Source organism: Nyctereutes procyonoides, unplaced genomic scaffold, assembly GCF_905146905.1.
Source record: "Nyctereutes procyonoides isolate TBG_1078 unplaced genomic scaffold, NYPRO_anot_genome, whole genome shotgun sequence".
Classification (NCBI taxonomy): Eukaryota; Metazoa; Chordata; class Mammalia; order Carnivora; family Canidae; genus Nyctereutes; species Nyctereutes procyonoides.
In genome coordinates this window covers 24,799,432-24,821,097 of record NW_026575020.1, presented here as the reverse complement: position 1 = coordinate 24,821,097, position 21,666 = coordinate 24,799,432, and the positions used below count along the sequence as shown (strand labels likewise).

Below are 21,666 nucleotides of genomic sequence, written 5' to 3'. Positions count from 1 at the left end.
AAAGATTGCTGGGCTCAAGAGTAGAGATCAAAACCTGGTCCCAACATCTACCAGATATATAAACTAAGCCAATTATTGAATTTGTCTGGATATCAGCCTCATCTGGAACACAGGAATAGTGCTACCTACTTTGCCGAGTAGTTGAGACTATTACATAACACAGAGGGAAAGAACCTAGTTTACAGTTTCAAAAAATGTTAACTGAGTCTGATTTTGAATCTTGGGGTTAATTTTCCTCAGCATTCTATAATTTTGTACCAACCAATCCCAATTTTGTCTTCTACTTCCCTGCTTTCAGACTCGTCCAGAGCCTGGAAATGGCAGAACCATGGAGTTTCCTGGGCCTTGTAGGACTTTATTTTACTTAATTAATTTGACGAGAGAGAGAGAGAGAGAGAGAGAGAGAGAGAGAGAGAGAGAGAGAGAGGAAGAGAGGAGAAAGAATCTGAAGTAGACTCTGCACTGAGCACAGAGCCCAATACAAGGCTGGATTTCACAACCCTGAGATCAGGGCCTGAGCTGAAACCAAGAGTCAGAAACTTAACTGAATGTGGTTACCCAGGTGCCTCAGGCTTTGCAGGACTTTAAAAAATAGCACACATCACACACATCATAACATCAAGATCCTATCCTGGAAACCTGAAGCTAGCTGGCTGTTGATAAACTCAGCATCAGTCCTCATCTTGTCCTGAATTATGGTCCACTGTGTATGTGCCCGTTTTTCACACTTAAGACCATAAGCTTCTGGGGCAGCCCCGGTGGCTTACCTAGCGGTTTAGCGCCGCCTTCAGCCCAGGGCATGATCCTGGAGACCCGGGATTGAGCCCCACATCGGGCTCTCCACACGGAGCCTGCTTCTTTTCTGTGTCTCTGCCCTCCCCCTTTAATAAATAAATAAAATCTTTTTTTAAAAAAAAGATTTATTTATTTATGATAGACATAGAGAGAGAGAGAGAGAGAGGCAGAGACACAGGCAGAGGGAGAAGCAGGCTCCATGCCGGGAGCCCGATGTGGGACTCGATCCCGGAATTCCAGGATCGCGCCCTGGGCCAAAGGCAGGCGTGAAACTGCTGAGCCACCCAGGGATCCCCAAATAAATAAAATCTTAAAAAAAAAAAAAAAAAAGACCATAAGCTTCTCGAAGTTAGAGACCCTACCTAACAGAAGGGCTAAAAAAAACTCCATGAAAACAAATGGCAACACAAGAGGCATCCCACAGCACTTTGTGATTCTGTACTATGTAAGCTGCACCCTTCTAGGCGTCCTGTACAAAACGGGAACCACTAAATATCTGTTAAATAAATTACTTACTTTCTCATACTGTTGCCACCTAACCAAGGAAAGATGGCAGTGGGATGGGAGAAAAGAGGAGGTTGGGTAACAGTTACCAGAAATGGTCTGAGCTCTAGAAGGAGCCTTAAATGCTAGGGCTCTAATTCTTCTGAAAATTACTATTAGTGATATCAACTGATACCACAACCAATTAATTTAAGATTGACTGAACTCAAGGAAACAAAACTGAAGGTACCGTGTTCTGGTGGAGAGAGAGGGGCAATGATATGGTCTTATGTTCAATTTCAGGTTGAGGTTTCAGATGCTATTCAAGTATTACTGAATGACTGCCAGGTAACCTACATTCTGCTAGGACCTAGGAATTTGAGGAGAAAACAGGATTATTTGTTATTGAGGAATGGATTTCTAGTAGAGGGAGAGAGATATGAAAACAAATAAGGACCAGAGGGGGTGCCTGGGTGTCTCAGTTGGTTAAGTGTCTGCCTTTGGCTTGATCCCAGGGTCCTGCATCAGGCTCCCTGCCAAGCAGGGAGTCTGCTTCTCTCTCTCCTGCTCCCCTTGCTTGTGCATGCTCTCTGTCAGATAAATAAAATCTTTTAAAAAAATAATGACCATAGAACAATTTTATGTATTATATGCAGAGAATAGGCGTGGGAAAAGAATTAGAAACCAACCCACAACACTCACACAAAACCCAACCAAGACTAATACAGGCATTTCCTTAAAGAAAAAAAAAAAAAAGTACCCAGAGGAACAGTACTTACACATCTACCAAGTTCCAGACAGTTAAGAATATTAACTATTAACCCCTATGCTGTCCTAGGAGTTATACTGCACTTCTCTCTGCATTCAACAAAGGAGATGACAGAGACAAAATCACTTGTTCAGGCTGATACAGATATCCAACACAAAAGCTGAGGTTTGAGTTAAGGTGTGTCTGATTCCAAAATCACAGTTGTTTCTACTATATCAGCAGGTCTCAAAGTATGGTCTGGGGACCACCTTCTCTCAAGCATACGGTGGAGTTTTCCAGAGGTAATATAATGTGTTGTATCACAACATTGAATGCAAAAACAAATATGAAAATCCAGCTATATTCTATTAAGACAGAGATTAAAAAGAAGGGGGTGGCACCTGGGTGGCTCAGTTAGTTAAGCATCTGACTCTTGGTTTCATCTCAGGTCATCTTGTGGTGTGGGATTGAGCCCTGCATTGGGTGGAGTCTGCTTGTTCCTCTCCCTCTGCTCCCCCTAATCCTCACACTCCTATGCACATGCTCTCTCTCAAATAAATATAAAATCTTTAAAAAGATTTGGGGAAAAACAACAACAACAACATTGCTCTTCTCACTACTTTTGTTTTGGTTTCATAAAAGCATTATTTATATTAAGATGTAGAGGACTTACTATCACCCCCCCACACACACACAGCTTTACTGCCATATAATAGACATAAAACATTGTGTAAATTTAAGATGTATAATGTGAGGCTGCCTGGGTGGCTCAGCGGTTGGGCGTTGTCTACCTTGGGCTCAGGGAGTGATCCCGAGATCAGATCTAGTCCCGCATCAGACTCCCCTTGGGGAGCCTATTTCTCCCTCTGCCTATGTTTCTGCTTCTCTATATCTCTGATAAATAAATAAATAAATCTTAAAAAAAAGATGTATAATGTATTAGTTTAATATACCTGTATACTCCCAAATAATCTTTTTTTTTTTTTTGGTGCTGGCTTTATTATGACTGTAAAATGAATATACCCAATTTTTAAAAAATATTTTATTTATTTATTTATGAAAGAGAGACAGAGACAGAGAGGGGTAGAGACACAGGCAGAGGGAGAAGCAGGCTCCAACAGGGAGCCTGATGTGGGACCTGATCCAGGGACTCCAGATCTCACCCTGAGCTGAAGGCAGGCACTTAACCGCTGAGCCACCCAGGCGTCCCAATATACCCAATTTGAATTTCTTATCAAATCAAAATGACACATCAAAATATGAAAATATCATAAATATCAATAGATATAACTCACATAACCAAAACATCTTTGCGATTTTAAATTATCCTTAAGAGTGTACAAGTGTCCCAAGATTAAAACATTTGAGAGCTGCTATGCTATATAGTTGTGACACATCCCACAGGGCAGTGATAAAAGTCTTGCGGTTAGACTGATGCTCCTTTTCCCCCAAGATTTCGGTGTTCTTAAGGTAATTTACTTTGACAACTGCCAATAGTGAGTATCTAAAAACTGCTAATTAAATCTCCTGCTCTAATTTTAATCTTGACACCACCCCTCCATCCCCGGTCGAACTAAGCCATTATTGGGTACAGCAGCCTCCACACATTGCTTGAATTAGGCTATCAGACCCACAAATTCAGTCTTATAAATCCTCAACATCTTCACATTAAATGCCAGCTCTTACAGACCAGATGCCTTCCAGTCTACTTAGAGAGAACAGCCTACCTGATGAAAACAACAGCTTTTTCCAGTCCCGGGGGGTGGGGGGGCAGCTGGTGCTCTGTGCTACACACAGCTTTCCTCCCATTCCCTAGGTTAGCAATAGAGTATATGCTGTGCTATAGCGGGGAATGCTTCCAATCTAGCTTACTGCCAAGACTTTCAGTTAAAAGAGGTGTGCCAGAAACAAGCCTGACTTGCTGCAACTTGCAGGAGCTAGATGTGAGGAGGGCGCTGCAGCAGCACTGCAGGCTGAGGCTGGCAAGTAGCAACTATTCCAGAACAAAAATACTAATTAGCATATGTTTATTATTATTAACATATGATATGGGATGAACCCAGCGGAGTTTAATTTTCTTATTTAGTACTCCTGCTCGTGAATTTTCCCTATATTCAGACCATAAGTTAAATTTACTACTGAAATAGGTCTAGAAGGAGCAGGGGTTAGTGAAAGGAAGTTTCTCCAGGCAGAAGGAAAGCTGCAGTACAAGATATGGCTCAAAGGGAGAGGGTGGTGGTTACCATGACATTCTCTGGAAGGGGAATGGAGCTGGGATCAGATTGCCACAGGGAGGCCCCCGGTAGTCCCCTCCTTTTGAACAAGATGATGTAGGAGGCAATTAAAAGGAGACCAGAGCAAAACAAGATGTCTGTTAATTCTTTCCACTGCCAGCTTCAATTAACATTTACTCTTATGTGTGTGTGTGTGTGTGTATATATATATATACATACACACATATAGAATTAAGGTCTGTGCTAAAAGTTAGGTATATAAAAAGAGTAAAATATTCTTTTTACTTTGATAGAGTTCACAAGCTATCTCAAAAAACTTATAAATGAAGTTATGACAAAGCATAATGAATGTTGTATTATAGTTATATACCAGGACTGAGAGCAATATAAGGAGAGAAAGGTCAGAGAATGCCTCAGAAAAGGTGATGCCTAAATTGAGAAGAGTTAAGCAGATAACCTGGAAATAGCAACATGAGCAAAGTCTTAAGTCTGAACGGGCCTAGCGGTATAGGGAACAGACCCACAAGTCTGGTGTGGAGTTTCAACTAGAAGATATTCTGTATTTTATGAGCAAAAGCCCAGGGCTATTCCAAAAGTGTTCACAAGTGACAATCCAATGTGGAATCCAAAAACCTGAAAGTTTAATACATGAAGTATTCAGAATTTACTTTAGACAAGTTTTTATTTATTTTTAAGATTTTATTTATTCATGAGAGACACAGAGAGGCAGAGACACAGGCAGAGGGAGAAGCAGGCTCCTTGAGGGGAGCCTGTGGGACTCGATCCCAGGATCACACCATGAGCTGAAAGACGCTCAACCACTGACCCACCTAGGCATCCCCTAGACAAGTTTTTAAACTTCAGTAGTGCTCCTTAAGAAAAATCCTAATCAAACCAAATCAAGATGTTAAAATAAAGAAAAAGTTAGGGGGTGCCTGGCTGGCTCAGTCAGTAAAGCATGCAACTCTACTCCTCACGCCAGGGTTGTGAGTTCAAGTCCCATGTTGGGTATAGAGATTACTTGAAAAATATACAGAAAAAGTTACTCTACCTATCGTCATTTTAATGTGCACACCACATTTATAGGAAATAATCTTGGGCAGCCCTGGTGGCGCAGCGGTTTAGCGCCGCCTGCAGCCCGGGGTGTGAACCTGGAGACCCAGGATCGAGTCCCACATCAGGCTCTTTGCATGGAGCCTGCTTCTCCCTCTGCCTGTGTCTCTGCGCCTCTCTCTCTCTCTCTTTCTCTATCTCTCATGAATAAATAAAATCTTAAAAAAAAAAAAGGAAATAACAATCTTATGAGTTTTTTAAATAACAGTATAAAATACATTATTGTTGACGATGACTTACATAAGTAATTATTTAAAAATATGAGTTATCTCTTTTCTTTCCACGTTTCCTTGCGGAATAAGGAAAGGACAAAAGAGGAGCAGAAACTGAAATATGTAACCAGAATCAGAATCCCTGCAACACAGGGAGGGAGTAAGTTACTGAGTCTTCTGCCACACACACTGGGGAATATATAGTTCCTGCCCTGGCACAGGGGTCATCAAACCACAGAGGGCCAGATCTGCCACTGTAGCACAAAATCTAACACTGATGATATGTAAATGAATGGGAGTGGCCTATTTAGCCAAGGAGCTTTAGTTTACTGACCCCTGATCTAGAACTAAAGGAGTAATTGAAAGAATTGATGATCAAGGTACCATGGGACCTGTAAGAGTGGACTCCAATCTGGTTTTGAGGAAGTGACTTTATTTATTGATTTATTTTTAAAGACTTTATTTATTCATGAGAGACACAGAGATAGAGGCAGAGACACAGGCAGAGGGAGAAGCAGGTTCCGTGCAGGGAACCTGATGTGGGACTTGATTCCGGGACTGCAGGATTATGCCCTGGGCCGAAGGCAAGCGCCAAACCGCTGAGCCATCCAGGGACCCCCGAGGAAGTGACTTTAAATAAAGACTGTAAGATTGTGGAGGAATTAGCCAAGGAACTGGCTTCTTTGGTGGTCATGTGAGGAGTAGTGGTATTGGAGAAGAGTACTTCCAGCAGAAGCCTCAGGATATGCTGTAGCAAGGACAGTGAGAGCCAGTTTGACTAGAGAGAGGGAGAAAGGTTCATAATGAGTTGGAGTGAAGCTCTAAGGATCTTGATAGGGTAAGTTAAAGATTTTGGACACTAAAAGGTGCTGGGAAGCGCCTGTAGGGCTTTATTTTATTTTTTTAAGATTTTATTTATTCATGAGAGACACACACAGAGAGGCAGAGACAACCAGGTTCCATGTAGGGAGCCTGATGTGGGAACCTGATGTGGGAACCTGATCCTGGGACTCCAGGATCATGCCCCGGGCCGAAGGCAGGTGCTCAAGAGCTGAGCCACCCAGGCGTCCCCACTGTAGGGTTTTAAACAGAACTGTCTTAGTTTACTTGGGAATTCAGCAAAGATTTATTTAATAAGTGCTTACTACATGTCAAGCATGTAGAAAACAAAAGTCCTTGTTCCTAGAATACTTGTATTCTGGTGTAAGAGACAAACCACAAACAAAATAAACCTTGGTGTAATTACGAGGAAGGAAATAAATACCCTCATCTCTGAGAGGGTGAGTTTAGGCTGATGTCAACAATGAGTAGGATGTGGTATCAAGAGCCAGAGGAAGAGATTCCTAGTAGAAAAGGTGGGCAAGAACTTGGCATATGGTAGGCAATGTCCCAAGGACAATGTGACCAGAGAATGGTGAAGGCAGTAGAGTTGCAGAAGGAGGGGCCTGTTTAAGTGGAGTCTCTGAAGGCCATGGAAAACCACTGGAGTGTTTAAAGCAAGGTGATATGGTTAGACGGACCAGCTACCTCCAAAATGAACTGCAGTGGGATCTGGATGGAAACAGGAAAAACTGAGGATACCACTGTTGCAGGCAAAAGATGATGGTGGTTTGGAATAGGATAGAAGCAGAGATGGAGAACAGAAAACAGATTAGAAATATATTTTGGGGGCAGCCCCGGTGGCACAGCGTTTAGCACCGCCTGCAGCCTAAGGCATGATCCTGGAGACCCTGGATCGAGTCCCACGTCGGGCTCCCTGCATGGAGCCTGCTTCTCCCTCTGCCTGTGTCTCTGCCTCTCTCTCTCTCTGTGTCTCTATGAATAAATAAATAAAAAATCTTAAAAAAAAAAAAAAGAAATATATTTTGGAAGAAGTGACAGGACTTACCAAAAGACTTGGGGAGAAGGATAGCAAGGGAAAAGAATCCCAGAGGATTCTCAGAGGTCTGGCCTTGGTACCATGTGGACGAGAGTACTAGTCAGACAGTACAAACCAGGTTTGGAATGATGCAAAAACTAAAATGTTCTTTTTGAGGGATGCCTGGGTGGCTCAATGGCTGAAAGTCTGCCTTTGACTCAGGGCGTGATCCCGGGGTCCGGGATTGAGTCCCACATCAGGCTCCTGCAGGGAGCCTGCTTCTCCCTCTGCCTGTATCTCTGTCTCCCTCTCTCTCTCTCATGAATAAGTAAATAAAATCTTTAAAAGAAAAAAGTTAAAATGTTCTTTTTATTATGATGTTAGGTTTGGGATGTCTGAGAGACATCCAAATGGAGCTATTAAACAGGCATTCTGTGTTTGGATTCTTGAATATAGAAAAGGCTGGCTAGAGATTTGAACTTGACAGGTGCCAGCTTTCAGATGGCAATTAAAGCCATGAAACTGGATCACCTAAAGGAAGTAGGCAGAGAGCCCAAGATTAAACTCTGAAGGAAATTCAACACTTAGAAACTAGGTAGATAGCAAAAATGCCTAGCAAAGGAGACTGAGAAGGAGCAACCAGAGAAATGGAGACAATTCAGTAGTGAAGTGTCAATGAAACCAAGAGAAGAAAGCTGCAAGACAAGAGTAAACTGTGTTGCATATTTCAGGGATTGAGGAAAGAACAAAGTATCCATGATATTTAGCAATACAGAAATCATTGGTAAACTTGACCAGAAAAATTTCAACCAAGTGGTAATAAGAGATACCAGACCAGTAGAGTCTGAAGAATGAATAAAATTCAAGAAAGTTGACACACAGAGAAATCTGACTTTGAAGGGAAATCAAAAAAGTAGGAGGATAGTTGGAGGGGGATAAGGGGGATGCCAGAACATAATGTGTATGTCATGGGAACAGATTTCTATGGCAAGGTAGGACTGGGTGATTGATTTTACTGGAGAATAATAGGACGAATCCAAGGACTTTACACAGGGTCCTGATCACAGTGCCACTTACTGAGATCAAGAACATAAGACCAAGGGCAAATTTACTTGCCTCCAAAGACCGTTTCCAGTATAGCCCCTTCTTGTGAAGGGCTACTGAGGGAGAACTGTGAAACGTGACTGAGCCTCTAGACTGCACTTCTAAACGTGATTAACCTCTAAATGAGATTTAAACCTCTTAGGGAGTAACTATGCTTATCTTATCTTGTAGCCATACAAGCCAGCTAAAGAAGAATGTATTTGTACTGGCTGAAGGGACACAAGTGATAAGGGATCTAAATTCAGAGGATAAGGAAGCAATCATACTTTTGTAATCAATACACTTTAGAACCAGTCACTTCCAAATAAACAGGGCAAGTAGGCTTTTTTTTTTTCTCTCGAAGAAATTAATCAAATTCAAAACTGTTTACACTCTCTATGTCCGTTAATAGCAGCGGTGTAACTCAATACTCCCTTGCTACTTCTGATATTACAGTGAATTTCCATGGACATATTATCAGAGAGCTTAGGCCTCCTCTTAAAGAAAAATAAGTATCACTTCTTGAAACCACCAAAAGGAACGAACTGCTCCAGCAAGGGATTGCCTGGAGAGAAAGGCAGAAACTGGAAGAAAATGAAGCTTTGACTTAATAGCCTATTCTGATGTTTGTGGTAGGCGACTGGTGGAGGCAACCATCTATAAAAAGTTCTAATCTTATTTTTAACAATACCGAAAAAGAAGGTATTTGGCATCGCCCTGTAGCCTGATGGCCGAGCTGCTGTAAGATCCGTAGATTTAACACCACCAGAACAAAAAAATTCGGTCACCTGATCCTGACTCAGAAGCCCAAGTCCTTCCATTCCCAATCCTTCGGCGTGGCCCAATTTTCACAAGCTCTCGGGAGAAGGACGGAGTCCCAGGAAGCTTGTTGATACAACAGGGCACCCAATTCACGGGTTTCGGGTAGCATAGGGTTGGGAAAAGCTCTGAGACTCTAGGCAACTACTCTGGTTTCCTTCTCCTTTTCCCCTCATAGAGCAGAGAAGGCCCGGAGGGCCCCCTTCTTCCCGCATACGGCTCCCCAATACCTCTTCTCTTACGGGACCAGGCCCTAGGAGCCTGGTTCCTCACCTGACCGGTTTAGAGGAACACGCTTTCCAGTTCGAACTTTACCTGCCTGAAGCCGCCGCTACTCCGGTGCGCTAAGCCCCCACCGAGGAAAATGGAGTCGTCGAACCGAGACTGGGAAAGGATAGTACGGACCCACCGCACGGACCCTCCGCCGCCACCGCCGCCGCTGCTGCGTCAACGTGCTACGTCACTTCCGGCTCCCTGTCACTGGGAGTGGGCGGGCTCTTTCTTGCTCTCTCTTCTCTCACCCGGCTCTCGGGGCTTCGTTTGGGAGGGCGCGAATACTTGCCGTAGCGGTTCAGGAAGGTAAGTGTCACAGAGACTTGGGAAAAGAGCTTCGGGATCGGAAACGTCAGGCCTCGCGGCTTCCTCAGGCCGCTCTAGCCAAAGGAACCATAAAGACTAGAGGGCTTTCTCATTTCCTCCTCTCTGTGGTTCCGTCCGCAGCTTCCGGTTCCGGGGAGGGGCCGAGTTTTCTTCGAAGATTAGGGGCTGTGCGCTACAGCTAGGATGGCTGTGGTGTCGCTGCTGTTGTTGGGAGGTTTGTGGAATGCTGTGGGGGCGTCCAATCTGGCTGTCGTTACATGCGGCTCTGTGGTGAAGCTACTCAATACGCGCCACAACGTGCGATTGCACTCACACGACGTGCGCTATGGGTCAGGTACTGCCGCCCGGGTTCGGGTGGGCTGGGAAGGCCTGGTAGGCTCCGGAGGGGGCGGAGCCAAGAGAAGATCTGAGGGGTGTGGTTTGGGAAGGTTAGAGGAGCCCGGGGGAGATTCCTGAGATCTAGAGGCGGAGAATTGGGCGTAGTACCAGCTTCTATCCGGTGAGCTACGTATCGGGCACATTACGCATATACTTTTTAGGATTTATAACATTCCTACGAGGTAGAGACGATTGTTATCCTCATTTTACAGATGAGGAAACAAACTCGAATCGCATGCTCAGAGCCTTGCAGCTAGTGAATGACAGAGGCGGGGTTCGAACCAAATCTGTCCAGTTTCAAACCCTGCTTTCAGCTACTCCAGGGTGGCACTACTCAGTGCGGGAGAGACAGACATGTAGAAAATTACAGTAAGTGCTGTACCAATGAAATCTTGAACTCCAAGACCTCACTCTGACTATATCTTTCTGTTCTAGCTGTTTTGCGTCTTAAACTCGCTCTTCAACTCTTTCTCTGGCCTCTTTTTATTCAAACTTTACCCTACTTGTAAGAATTTTAAGCACTCATTGGAATTTGAGAGGAAACCGCTTAGAGGGCTTTATAACATAGGAAATTAAAATGCTTGGTTTGTGGGTTCATTTATAATTTAGCAGTTTGTTGACCCGTTCATTCATTCAGTGTAGGTTTAATAAACTCTTATTATGTCCCTAATATTGTTCTAGACACAGGAGATGCAATAGTGAGCCAGTTAGCAAGTTACAGGAAAACAACTGACAAAAAAAGAGAAAAGTTATTGAGGATACGCAATGCATCTAGGATCATTGCTAGATTTCTATCTTAGATGACTGATGATGCTATTAATTAAGAGAGCATGGGGGCTAGTCTGTGGTTTATGATTCTCAAAACATGTCTTACCAGTTAGACTAGGAAAGGAACTGAGTTGTTGTCCTTGGGATGTCTTATAATCCTAGGAGCCATTCAGTGAACACCTGCTGTGTGTCTAGCTTGCTACTTTCTTTTTTAATTTTTTATTTATTTATTTATGATAGTCATACAGAGAGAGAGGCAGAGACACAGGCAGAGGGAGAAGCAGGCTCCATGCACCGAGAGCCCGACGTGCGATTCGATCCCGGGTCTCCAGGATCGCGCCCTGGGCCAAAGGCAGGCGCCAAACTGCTGCGCCACCCAGGGATCCCCTAGCTTGTCTTTTTTACTTGATCTAGTTTCCTAGTTTGATTCTACTAAATCAGTGTGGGAGAGAGGTCTGACAATAGGAATCTGTAGATTTGAAAACTTCTTCGGTGCTTGTAATGGGCAGCTAGATTTGAGAACCAGATTCGGTCTGGAGCTCAAAAGAGATCTGTGCTGAGCCTGAGGTAGAGTTAAGTACAACATCATTGTACTGGGGGTGGGGGGAATTGAAGATGTGGGTAGAGTACCTGCGATTGCCCAGAATGAACTGTGGTTCTCAATCTGGTGTCGATTTGAATCACTTGAAAAACCTGTTGAAGCATGTATAAATGCTTTTGTCCTGATCTCCAATCAGTAAGTATTTAAGGGGCACCTGGGTGGATCAGTGGGTTGAGCATCTGCCTGCAGCTCAGGTCATGATCCTGGGGTCCTGGGATCGAGCCCCGCATCAGGCTGACTGCAGGGAGTCTGCTTCTCCCTCTGCTCATTCTCTCTCTCTCTCTCTCAAGCGAATAAAATCTTTAAAATATATATGTATATATATATAAGAAAGGATAAGGACTGAACTCTGAGTGATCCCAATGTTTAAGGGTGAGAGAGGAGTCTACAGCCATACCACTCTGAATGCAGTCCCATCTGCTGTCTGATCTCTGAGTCATGGGGAGAGGAAGTCAAGGGTTGAATAAAATTGAAAAAATAGAAGACACAAAGTATGGACTGTAATTTAATGATACATGATAATAACCCAGGACCAAGTGAGTTGTACGGCAATAACCAAGAAGTAAGGAAGGAGGCTTGGTTTGCCTCTTTTTTTTTTTTTTTTTTTTAAAGATGTAACAAACTTGTGAGCTGAGTGGAAGAGGCAATAGAGAGAAGCTGGTAGGTTGGCTACAGACGTTCACCCATATAATTGTGGTGCAAGGTGTAATGTGTTAAGTGTGAAAGGTGTCATTAAAAGGCTGTCAGGTGGGGCCAGGCAGACTGAAGGCAAAGCAAAGCTAGGAAGAGCAGGAGAGAGTAACAGGGCAGCCCCGGTGGCGCAGTGGTTTAGCGCCGCCTGCAGCCCGGGGTTTGATCCTGGGGACCCTGGATCTAGTCCCGTGTCGGGCTCCCTGCATGGAGCCTGCTTGTGCCTCTGCCTCTCTCTCTTTCTCTGTGTCTCTATGGATAAATAAATAAAATCTTAAAAAAAAAAAAGAGAGTAACAAGGAAAGTGTCAAGTGCCTTTATTTATTTTTTTAGATTTTATTTATTGATTCATGAGAGACACTGGCACCCTGCAGGGAACCTGGTAAGGGACTTGATCCCAGACCCTGGGATCATGACCTGACCCGAAGGCAGACATTCAACCACTGAACTACCCAGGGGCCCCTGTCAAGTGCCTTTAAAGAATTCAGTAGTAGATGAAGGCTTAGGGAATAGAATATCCCCAGAGTTTATATGAGAGAGTAGTCTTTCTGATATAACGACAGAGAGTAAAGCTTTGTGGGAGTTCTAGGGTTGGGCTATCTAGGTTCAAACCCCAGCGCTGTCTCTTGGTGCTGTGTGACCATGGGTGTACTATTCAGCTTTTCTGACATTCCAGTGTAAATTGGGGATGATAATAATAATACCTACTTTAGAGAATATATACATGTATCAAATAAGAATATTCAGGCAAAAGGTTTGGATTGGTATCTCACATTTAGAAAGTGCTCAGTACACATTAGCTGACTACTACCAATTATTATTTGTATATTTTCCTTTTTCATTTTAAGCCTGTAGCTATGTGTTTAACTTGGTGCCCTTTTTTTTTTTAAAGATTTATTCATTCATGAGAGAGAGAGAGAGAGAGAGAGAGGGGCAGAGACACAGGCAGAGGGAGAAGCAGGCTCCATGCAGGGAGCCTGATGCAGGACTTGATCCCGGGACTCCAGGATCATGCCCTGGGCCAAAGGCAGGCGCTAAACTGCTGAGCTACCTTGGCTGCCCTAACTTGGTGCCTTTTAACCTGAAGAATTGTACCAAATATAGAGGACTTTAAGCAGTATTAACCAAATATAGAGGACTTACAAACACTTTTTTTTTTTTTAAGATTTTATTTTTTCATGAGAGAGAGAGAGAAGCAGGCAGACAGAGACACAGGGAGAGGAAGAAGGAGGCTCCATGCAGGAGCCTGATGCAGGACTCGATCCCAGGACTCCAGGACCATGCCCTGGGCTGGAGGCAGGTGCTAAACCGCTGAGCCACCCAGGGATCCCCATAAATACCCCCCACTTTTTTTTTTTAAGATAGATTTATTTATTTATTTATTCATTCATTCATTCATTCATTCATTCATTCATGAGACACACAGAGAGAGGCAGAGACATAGGCAGAGGGAGAAGTAGGCTCCATACAGGGAGCCCGATGTGGGACTCAATCCCAGGACCCCAGGATCATACCCTGAGCTGAAGGCAGAAACTCAACCGCTGAGCCACCCAGATGTGCCCTTATAAATACTTTTATAACCTATTGATAGATCACTTATGGGGAATTCAGGACCTGCAGTGATTAATTGCTTGGATTAAAGTTGACAGCAAAAGCAAAAGCTGGTCTCCTTTTTATTGTGAAATGTGACAAGGTTTGGATTGTAATACATAGTAAGCATTGAATAATATTAAACATACTTCTATTATGTGATTAAACACCTGACATATACCAAGGGCTATCCAGGTTATTGTATATAGGTGACTAATACTTGTGTTTCAAAAAAAATGGATATAAGTTAATTTATTTAGTGCCCTTTGATGCAAATTCTTAGTTTTCTGATATGCTACAGTCTTAAGTATAATTTATCAGAAAATAATAATGTTTATGTATTATTGTAATATGATATATTTAAGTATGTGTACTATATGAAATATAAACATTATTATTTTTCACATATTTTTAAATGCTGTAGATGAAAAAATTTCAAGCATAGAGTTTCCTCTCTCCACTCCTTCAAACCTGTGTCATTATTGGCCTTAGGAAAGAGAGGGATTAGGTTGAGCTCACTCTCCTTTCTTTACCTTTTTTTTTTTTTGAACTGCAGGTAGTGGGCAGCAGTCAGTGACAGGTGTAACCTCTGTGGATGACAGCAATAGTTACTGGAGGATACGGGGGAAAACAGCTACAGTGTGTGAGAGAGGAACCCCCATCAGATGTGGCCAGCCCATCCGGCTGACACATGTCAACACTGGCCGAAACCTTCATAGTCACCACTTCACCTCACCTCTCTCTGGAAACCAGGTGAGATGGCATCCTGTGGATCATTGATGCCCTGAGCATAACTCAGTTGAGTTGTCTAATATTTTGGTTCTTAGCCCTTTCTTTTCAAGGTGTAGATACTCTTTTTTGTGTGTGCAGACCTGGAGAATGGCTTTGTCTCATAAGTGTGAAGGAAATTTTTTCTGGTCAAAATAGACTTTACATCTAGATGAAATCAAGAAATGAGGAAAGACAAAAGGTATGTGTTAGCATATCATAAGTCATCTTGATAAATTCTGCAGTAAAGAAACCCAATGTTGACATAGGAAAAGATGTTCAACATCACTAATCTTCAGGGAAATGCAAATCAATACCATAGTAAGATATTACCTTATACCTTACAGAATAGCTACAGTCAAAAAACAAGAAATAACAAGTGTTGGCGAGGATGTGGAGAAAAGGGAACCCTTGTACACTGTTGGTAGGAATGTAAATTGGTGCAGCCACTGTGAAAAACAGTATGGAGGTTCCTCAAAAATTAAAAATGGAAATATATGATCCAATAATTCTAGTACTAAGTATTAGAGAAAATGAAAACACGAATTTGGAAAGATAAACGCACCACTATGTTTATTGCAGCATTATTTACAATAGCCAAGATATGGAAACAACCTAAGTGTACATCAATAGATTAATGGGTGAGGAAAATATGGTGTATACATATATATGCAACAGAATATTACTCAGCTATAAAAAAATAATGGGATCTTGCCATTTGTGACAACATGGATGGACCTAGGAGGTACTAGGCTAAGTGAAATAAGTCAGACAGATACCATATGACTTCATTTATATATGGAATCTAAGAAAACAAATGAACAAGCAAAAAGCAGAATCAGACCTATTAGAGAACAAACTGATGGTTGTCAGAGAGGGACAGATTGGGGAGATGGGCAGAATGGATGAAGGGGAATGGGAGATAACAGGCTTCTAGCTATGGAATGAAGAAGTCACAGGGATAAAAGGTACAGCATAGGGATGTAGTTGGTGATAATTGTAAAAGCATTGTGTAGTGACCGGTGGTAGCTATACTTGCGGTGAACATAGCATAATGTATAGACATGTTGAATCACAATGTTGTACACCTGAAACTGCTAGAACAATGTGTGTCAACTATACTTGTAATAAACGTTTTCTAAATTTTGAATAAAAATTATTATTTTAGGGACGCCTGGGTGGCTCAGTGGTTGAGCATTTGCCTTTGGCTCAGGTCATGATCCCAGAGTTCCAGGATCAAGTCCCACATCGGGCTCCCTGCATGGAGCCTGATTCTCCCTCTGCCTATGTCTCTGCCTCTGTCTCTGTGTCTCTCCTGAATCAATAAATAAAAGATTTAAAAAGAGGGGATCCCTGGGTGGCTCAGCGGTTTTGCGCCTGCCTTTGGCCCAGGGTGCAGTCCTGGGGTCCCGGGATCGAGTCCCGTGTCGGGCTCCTGGCATGGAGCCTGCTTCTCCATCTGCCTGTCTGTCTCTCTCTCTCTCTCTGTCTGTCATAAAATAAAAATAAATCTTTAAATAAAAAAAAGAAAATAAAAAAGATTTTAAAAGATTATTATTTTAAATGATGCCAACTAACCACATTAGGAAAATGAATTAAGTATTATGCCACTTTTTAATTTTAAAAAAAATTTCTTTTTTCTAAAGATGTTATTCATGAGAGAAACAGAGAAAGAGGCAGAGACATAGGCCCAGGGAGAAGCAGGCTCCTTGCAAGGAGCCCAATATGGGATTTGATCCCCAGACCCCAGGATCACGCCCTGAGCTGAAGGCAGATGCTTCAACCGCTTCAACCGCTGAACCACCCAGGCATCCCTTAATTTTTATTTTTTAATTAAAAAAAAAATAAGCTCAATGCCTAATGTGGGGTTTGAACTCAGCACCTCGAGATCAATAATCACTCTACCTACTGAGCCAGCCAGGCCTCCCAATATTATGCCATTTTTTTTAAGCCTTGAGGTTTTAGGAGATAGCCCTTAATAACTGCTTCCCTCCCACCCCCACTTTGCATGTGGTTTTTCCTATTAGCGTCTTATGTTAGTATGGTAAATTTTCTTCAGTTTATAAAGCAGTATTGATACATTGTTATCAGCTAAATTCCATAGTTTATTTTGATTTCCTAATTTTTACCTACTGTCTCTGTTCCAAGAGCACATCCAGGATATCATATTACATTTAGTTGTCATGTCTCCTCAGGTTTCTTTTAGGTGTAACAGTTTCTCAGACTCTTCTTTTTGATGACCTTGATGGTTTTGAGGAATGCTGGTCAAGTATATTATAGGGTGCTCCTCTCGGGATTTGTCTGATGTTTTTGTTACGATTAGATCAGACTTAACAAAGGTTTTTGGAGGATACCTGGGTGGCTCAGTCGGTTAAGCATCTGCCTTTGGCTCAGGTCATGATCCCAGGGTCCTGGGATCCAGCCCTACATACGGCTCCCTGCTCAGCAGGGAGTCTGCTTCTCCCCGTCTGTCTGCCTCTCCCCTAGCTTGTGCTCTCTCTCTTGCTCAAAAAAATAAAAATAGGGCAGCCCCCGTGCGCAGCGGTTTAGCGCCGCCTGCAGCCTGGGGTGTGATCCTGGGGACCCTGGATCGAGTCCCAAGTCAGGCTCCCTGCAGGGAGCCTGCTTCTCCCTCTGCCTGTGCCTCTGCCCCCCTCTCTCTCTGTGTTTCTATGAATAATAAATAAAATCTTTACCAAAAAAAGAATTAATAAAAAAATAAAAATATCTTTATTTTATTATTTTTTAAGATTTTTTTTAAAGATTTTATTTATTTATTCATAGACACACAGAGAGAGAGAGACAGAGACACAGGGAGAGGGGGAAGCAAGCTCCATGCAGGGAGCCCGATGTGGGACTTGATCTCGAGTCTCCAGGATCACACCCAAGGCTGCAGGCAGCGCCAAGCCGCTGCGCCACTAGGGCTGCCCTATTTTTTAAGATTTTATTTATTTATTCGCGAGAAACACTTGGAGAGGCAGAGACATAGGCAGAGGGAGAAGCAGGCTTCCTGCTGGGAGCCTGTTGTGGGACTCGGTCCCAGGACCCCGGGATCATGACCTGAGCCAAAGGCAGATGCTCAACCACTGAGCCACCCAGGTGCCCAATAAAAATATCTTTAAAATTATATAGTTTATATAGCTTAGCATGTATTTATTTATTTCTGAAATACTCTATAACTTTTTTATTGCAGTAGAAACTGAATATTTGGCCTTAAGGGTAATGGGATTAAAAGACAAGTGGAAGGACCCTGCTATTATTTATTCTGTTACTTCATTTAGTTCTCAAAATTATTGTAAAGGTGATATTGTCATCAGTCAGTTTTTAGAGGAGAAAATTAAGGAATTACACAGAAAGAAATGGAGTGGAGATTCAAGGTCTGCCAATCTCCACAGCCCATTCCCCCTCTCAATTTGTGTTGCTCACCGGGTCTCTTAAAATATAAAGAGATGAGGCAGAAATATTTAAAGTCAAATAGCAAGAGTAAGACTGTAAGAGAAGATATAAGGCAAATACAGGATTACTTGCAAACTTAGTATTTGGAACATAATCCTAGGGCAACTGATTTCATGTCCTTTGTGTCTTTTTATCTTTTTCCACAGTTTGTTTATTATTTTAAAAGTTTTCCCCCAGTTTATTTTTATTTTATTTTTTTAAAAGCTGACTTTTTTCCTTTTTAAAATATTTTATTTATTTGTTTATTCATGTGATACACAGAGAGGCAGAGAGATAGAGGGAGCAGCAGGCTTCTCGTGGGGAGCCCAATGCAGAACTCGATCCCAGGACCAGGATCATGCCCTGAGCCAAAGACAGACGCTCAACTGCTGAGCCACCCAGGCATCCTTCCCCCAGTTTATTTTTAAATACTGGAAAGCCTCTTATTTTTCTTCCTAGTTTTTCCCTCTCCTTTCCAAGCCTATGTGTCAGTCATGCTAATATTGCTACCATTTGTGTCTTTCAGGAAGTGAGTGCTTTTGGTGAGGAAGGTGAAGGTGATTATCTGGATGACTGGACTGTGCTCTGTAATGGGCCCTACTGGGTGAGGGATGGTGAGGTGCGGTTCAAGCACTCTTCCACTGAAGTTCTGCTGTCTGTCACAGGAGAACAATATGGTCGACCTATTAGTGGGCAAAAGGAGGTACATGGCATGGCCCAGCCAAGCCAGAACAACTATTGGAAAGCCATGGAAGGCATCTTCATGAAGCCCAGTGAGTTGTTAAAGGCAGAAGCTCATCACGCAGAGCTATGAGCCTGGAAGCTGTAAGCCACTGTTACCACACAGTGTTCATGACATCTGCTGCTGCTCCACCTTGGGATCCCTGCCACAGGTTCCCTGGGCAGTGGCCATGTCCCCACTGAGATGAAGATGCGTGACAGAAAACAGTGGCTGTGTTTGGAAGCTTTAGCCCTTCACACTTGAATTGGTGGTTCTTCCAGACTTTCAGTCAGTTCTTTTTGAGTACAGGACTTGCTGGTGAAGGAGCAGATGTTTTTATTCATATTGATAAAACAGAAACTAAGGGAGATACCTCTCTTCATTGGGAAATTTTTACTCTTCAGAAGCTTGGCATCATGGATTATCAATGTGTGACTTTTACTCTTTCTCCAAAGTGATAAAGAATTTCATTATTAGTCACCAATGTTGTCATTTATTAAGTGTGCTGTTTCATAATCTGATTGGCCCTGGAGTCCTACACAAGTCACTGCTATCACTCAGAGATGCTGGGAGCCTTACTTGCATCCAGACTTTTCTTCTGTTTTCACTTTTCTCCTAGCACTTCACTTTTACTAGATTTTGGCTAATTATGGCCAAAGACCCTGAAGGAATACCGCTTAATAAATAGCCAATGAAATGTTTTTTGGATTTGTTAACTGCAGTTGAGAAAAAGGTGTAGGGGTAGAAAGAGGAACCAATATTCACTGTCTGCTAAATACTAGATGCTGTATTATAGCTCTTACCTCCTTTAATCTTCACAGATACAGGGTCAATTTTACAGTAAAATAATACAGATTTTACAATACAGAACATAGAGGTTGAGTAACTGCCTGGATTCTTAAAGCTAGTAAATAAGAATAGGAATCTAGCTGTGTCTGGCTCACATTCTTTTTACTACACTGCAATTGTGTTTTGCTCTGTTATCATCTGCTCTTTTTGGTAAATGTAGAGATATCTTTCTCTAAAAGGGGGTAGAAGACTTTTTGTCCTCTGTTTACCTCATTTCTTCCTGTCTGCTGGTCAATTCCAGAAAGTTTGCTCCTAGGTCTTTTGAGCATGGACGTGGTGAACAGAGGTGTCTGCCACATCTGCTGGAATTTCAGTGACTAGCCATCCTTATTTTTAGAAAGAATGATTTTTTTTTCCCTCCTTTGCTATATGGACTTACCATTAAACTTTTGGGGATACCCGGTCTGTGCCACACATAGACCATGGCATTAAAAGGCTTAGTCTCTTTCACAAGGACTTGTTTCAGGAAGTTGAGACCATGAACTAGTGGAGCTCCCATCTCCATCCTCTCCCTGCTTTTCCTATTTCATTTGCATTGATCTTTTGGGATCTTTCCAGAAAAAAGATAGACAAATCAACATTTAAGGTTATTGAGATACTGGAACTAGGCTGGAAACAGTCTGGGGGAGAAAGAAGAAAGGAAGTGATAGGAATCAGCTGAATAAAGGGAACAAATTGGACAAGATGAATGTGAGTATGGAGGTGTGTTGCAAGGTACTCCAACTTGGTTTGAACAGTTTTCACGGAGTTGTCAGGCCTTTCCTGAGGGTTTACAGACAAAGCCTACCTTGCTAGGAGGCTTCAGATTACAGTGTTTGAGAGAGAAGTATGAATTTGAAACATGGTAGAGTCTTTGGGGAGAGGTGAAATGATGGACGAGAGGACTAGATAAGGAAACCAGTTGGAGTTAAAACTATGGGCAACCCCAATGTGAAAACTGAAATGCTTTTTTGAAGGAATTGAAAAAAGTTTTCAAGTAAAATCTTGGAGGATATTTATGGAGATTAGGATGGAAGAGCAAAGGAATATGAAGTGCTTATTTTGAAATCCTCGGAATGTTTAGCGTGTACTAGAGTTGAAAGGTACCTTTGTCCAGTTTCCTCATTTCACAGAGGAGGAAACAGGCAAAATGATGTTGATCCTGAATGGCCTATTTCCTACAATTAAGTTTGCTTCCAAGGTAAACTATTTGTTGCTGAGAGACAAGAACAGTATTCTGTAGTTATGTCGTATTCCCCCAGCCCACTGACCAGATTGTGCTATATATACTGTAGACACTGAAAACTTGTCCTCTGAAGGGTCCAGAAAATTGCGTTGCTCACACAGTAGGTCAGTACGTGTTAATTGACTCGAACAGTATTCAAACAGTAAAATGAATGAAAAACTCGTTCCTTTGTGGGTAGAATGAGGTGGGAATTTTAACTGATGTCCTTTAGTTCTTGGTTTCCTCCACAATGATTTTCAGATAAGGCTCGTATGAAAGGGCAGCTGCTTCATATGACCCAGGGTTATAATAGTAGTACCCTCAGTCCGGACCCTAAGTGGCCAAGCGGACTCTATAATCACCCGAGGAAAGTGCTTTAAAAGTGGAGCGCCGCGGCCGAGATGAGACGGCGGAGTCTGTAGCCAGCCAGGGAACGGGCTCAGACTCGGTCTCGGGTAAGCCCCGGGCTCCGCATTTCCGGGTGCGGAAGGGTGGGTCCAGGGGCGGCGCCTGGGTGTCAGTCGGCGCGAGTTCCGCCCCCCACCCCCACGGTCTCCTCTGGAGCCACGCCCCGACTTCGCGCAGGCAGCCAGTCGGCCCTGCCGGATCGCTGGCGCGGGGAGGAGTGGGGCAGGGAGACAGCTGGCTGGCTGGCGGGCTGTGGGGGGCGGGGTGCGCGCGCGCCAACGCTTCCTTGTCCGGGGCCCTTCCTGTGCG

General features: G+C 43.0%; 2 protein-coding genes across 4 annotated transcripts in view; one reads left to right on the top strand and one right to left on the bottom strand.

Annotated features, from left to right (window-relative positions):
- Positions 1 to 9,924, bottom strand: part of SUPT6H (SPT6 homolog, histone chaperone and transcription elongation factor) — a 35,680-nt gene extending 25,756 nt beyond the window's left edge. Inside the window, exon 1 of one of the 2 annotated variants that reach the window (XM_055319931.1) lies at positions 9,661 to 9,924. The gene's annotated coding sequence lies outside the window, so the exon portion shown is untranslated. The remainder of the gene's footprint in view (positions 1 to 9,660) is intronic. The other variant, XM_055319941.1, reaches the window with a different exon arrangement.
- A 141-nt stretch (positions 9,925 to 10,065) lies between these two features.
- Positions 10,066 to 19,597, top strand: SDF2 (stromal cell derived factor 2). Of its 2 annotated transcripts, none has more exons than XM_055319953.1 (3): positions 10,066 to 10,279; positions 14,529 to 14,725; positions 18,702 to 19,597. In XM_055319953.1, exons 1-3 carry the CDS (start codon positions 10,129 to 10,131, stop codon positions 18,987 to 18,989), a joined length of 636 nt encoding a protein of 211 aa, XP_055175928.1. In that variant the 5' UTR covers positions 10,066 to 10,128; the 3' UTR covers positions 18,990 to 19,597. The 2 variants fall into 2 exon arrangements, with proteins under 2 accessions (XP_055175928.1, XP_055175937.1); XM_055319962.1 differs by lacking the exon at positions 10,066 to 10,279 and adding an exon at positions 10,536 to 10,692.
- Positions 19,598 to 21,666: the final 2,069 nt, after the last annotated feature.

What these genes read in the sequence shown, in the direction of transcription:
- SDF2 (XM_055319953.1), top strand. Translation starts at nt 10,129, where the DNA reads ATGGCTGTGGTGTCGCTGCTGTTGTTGGGAGGTTTGTGGAATGCTGTG. An exon ending in CGACGTGCGCTATGGGTCAG is followed by an intron (nt 10,280 to 14,528) that starts GTACTGCCGCCC and finishes TTTGAACTGCAG; the next exon opens with GTAGTGGGCAGCAGTCAGTG. An exon ending in CACCTCTCTCTGGAAACCAG is followed by an intron (nt 14,726 to 18,701) that starts GTGAGATGGCAT and finishes TGTGTCTTTCAG; the next exon opens with GAAGTGAGTGCTTTTGGTGA.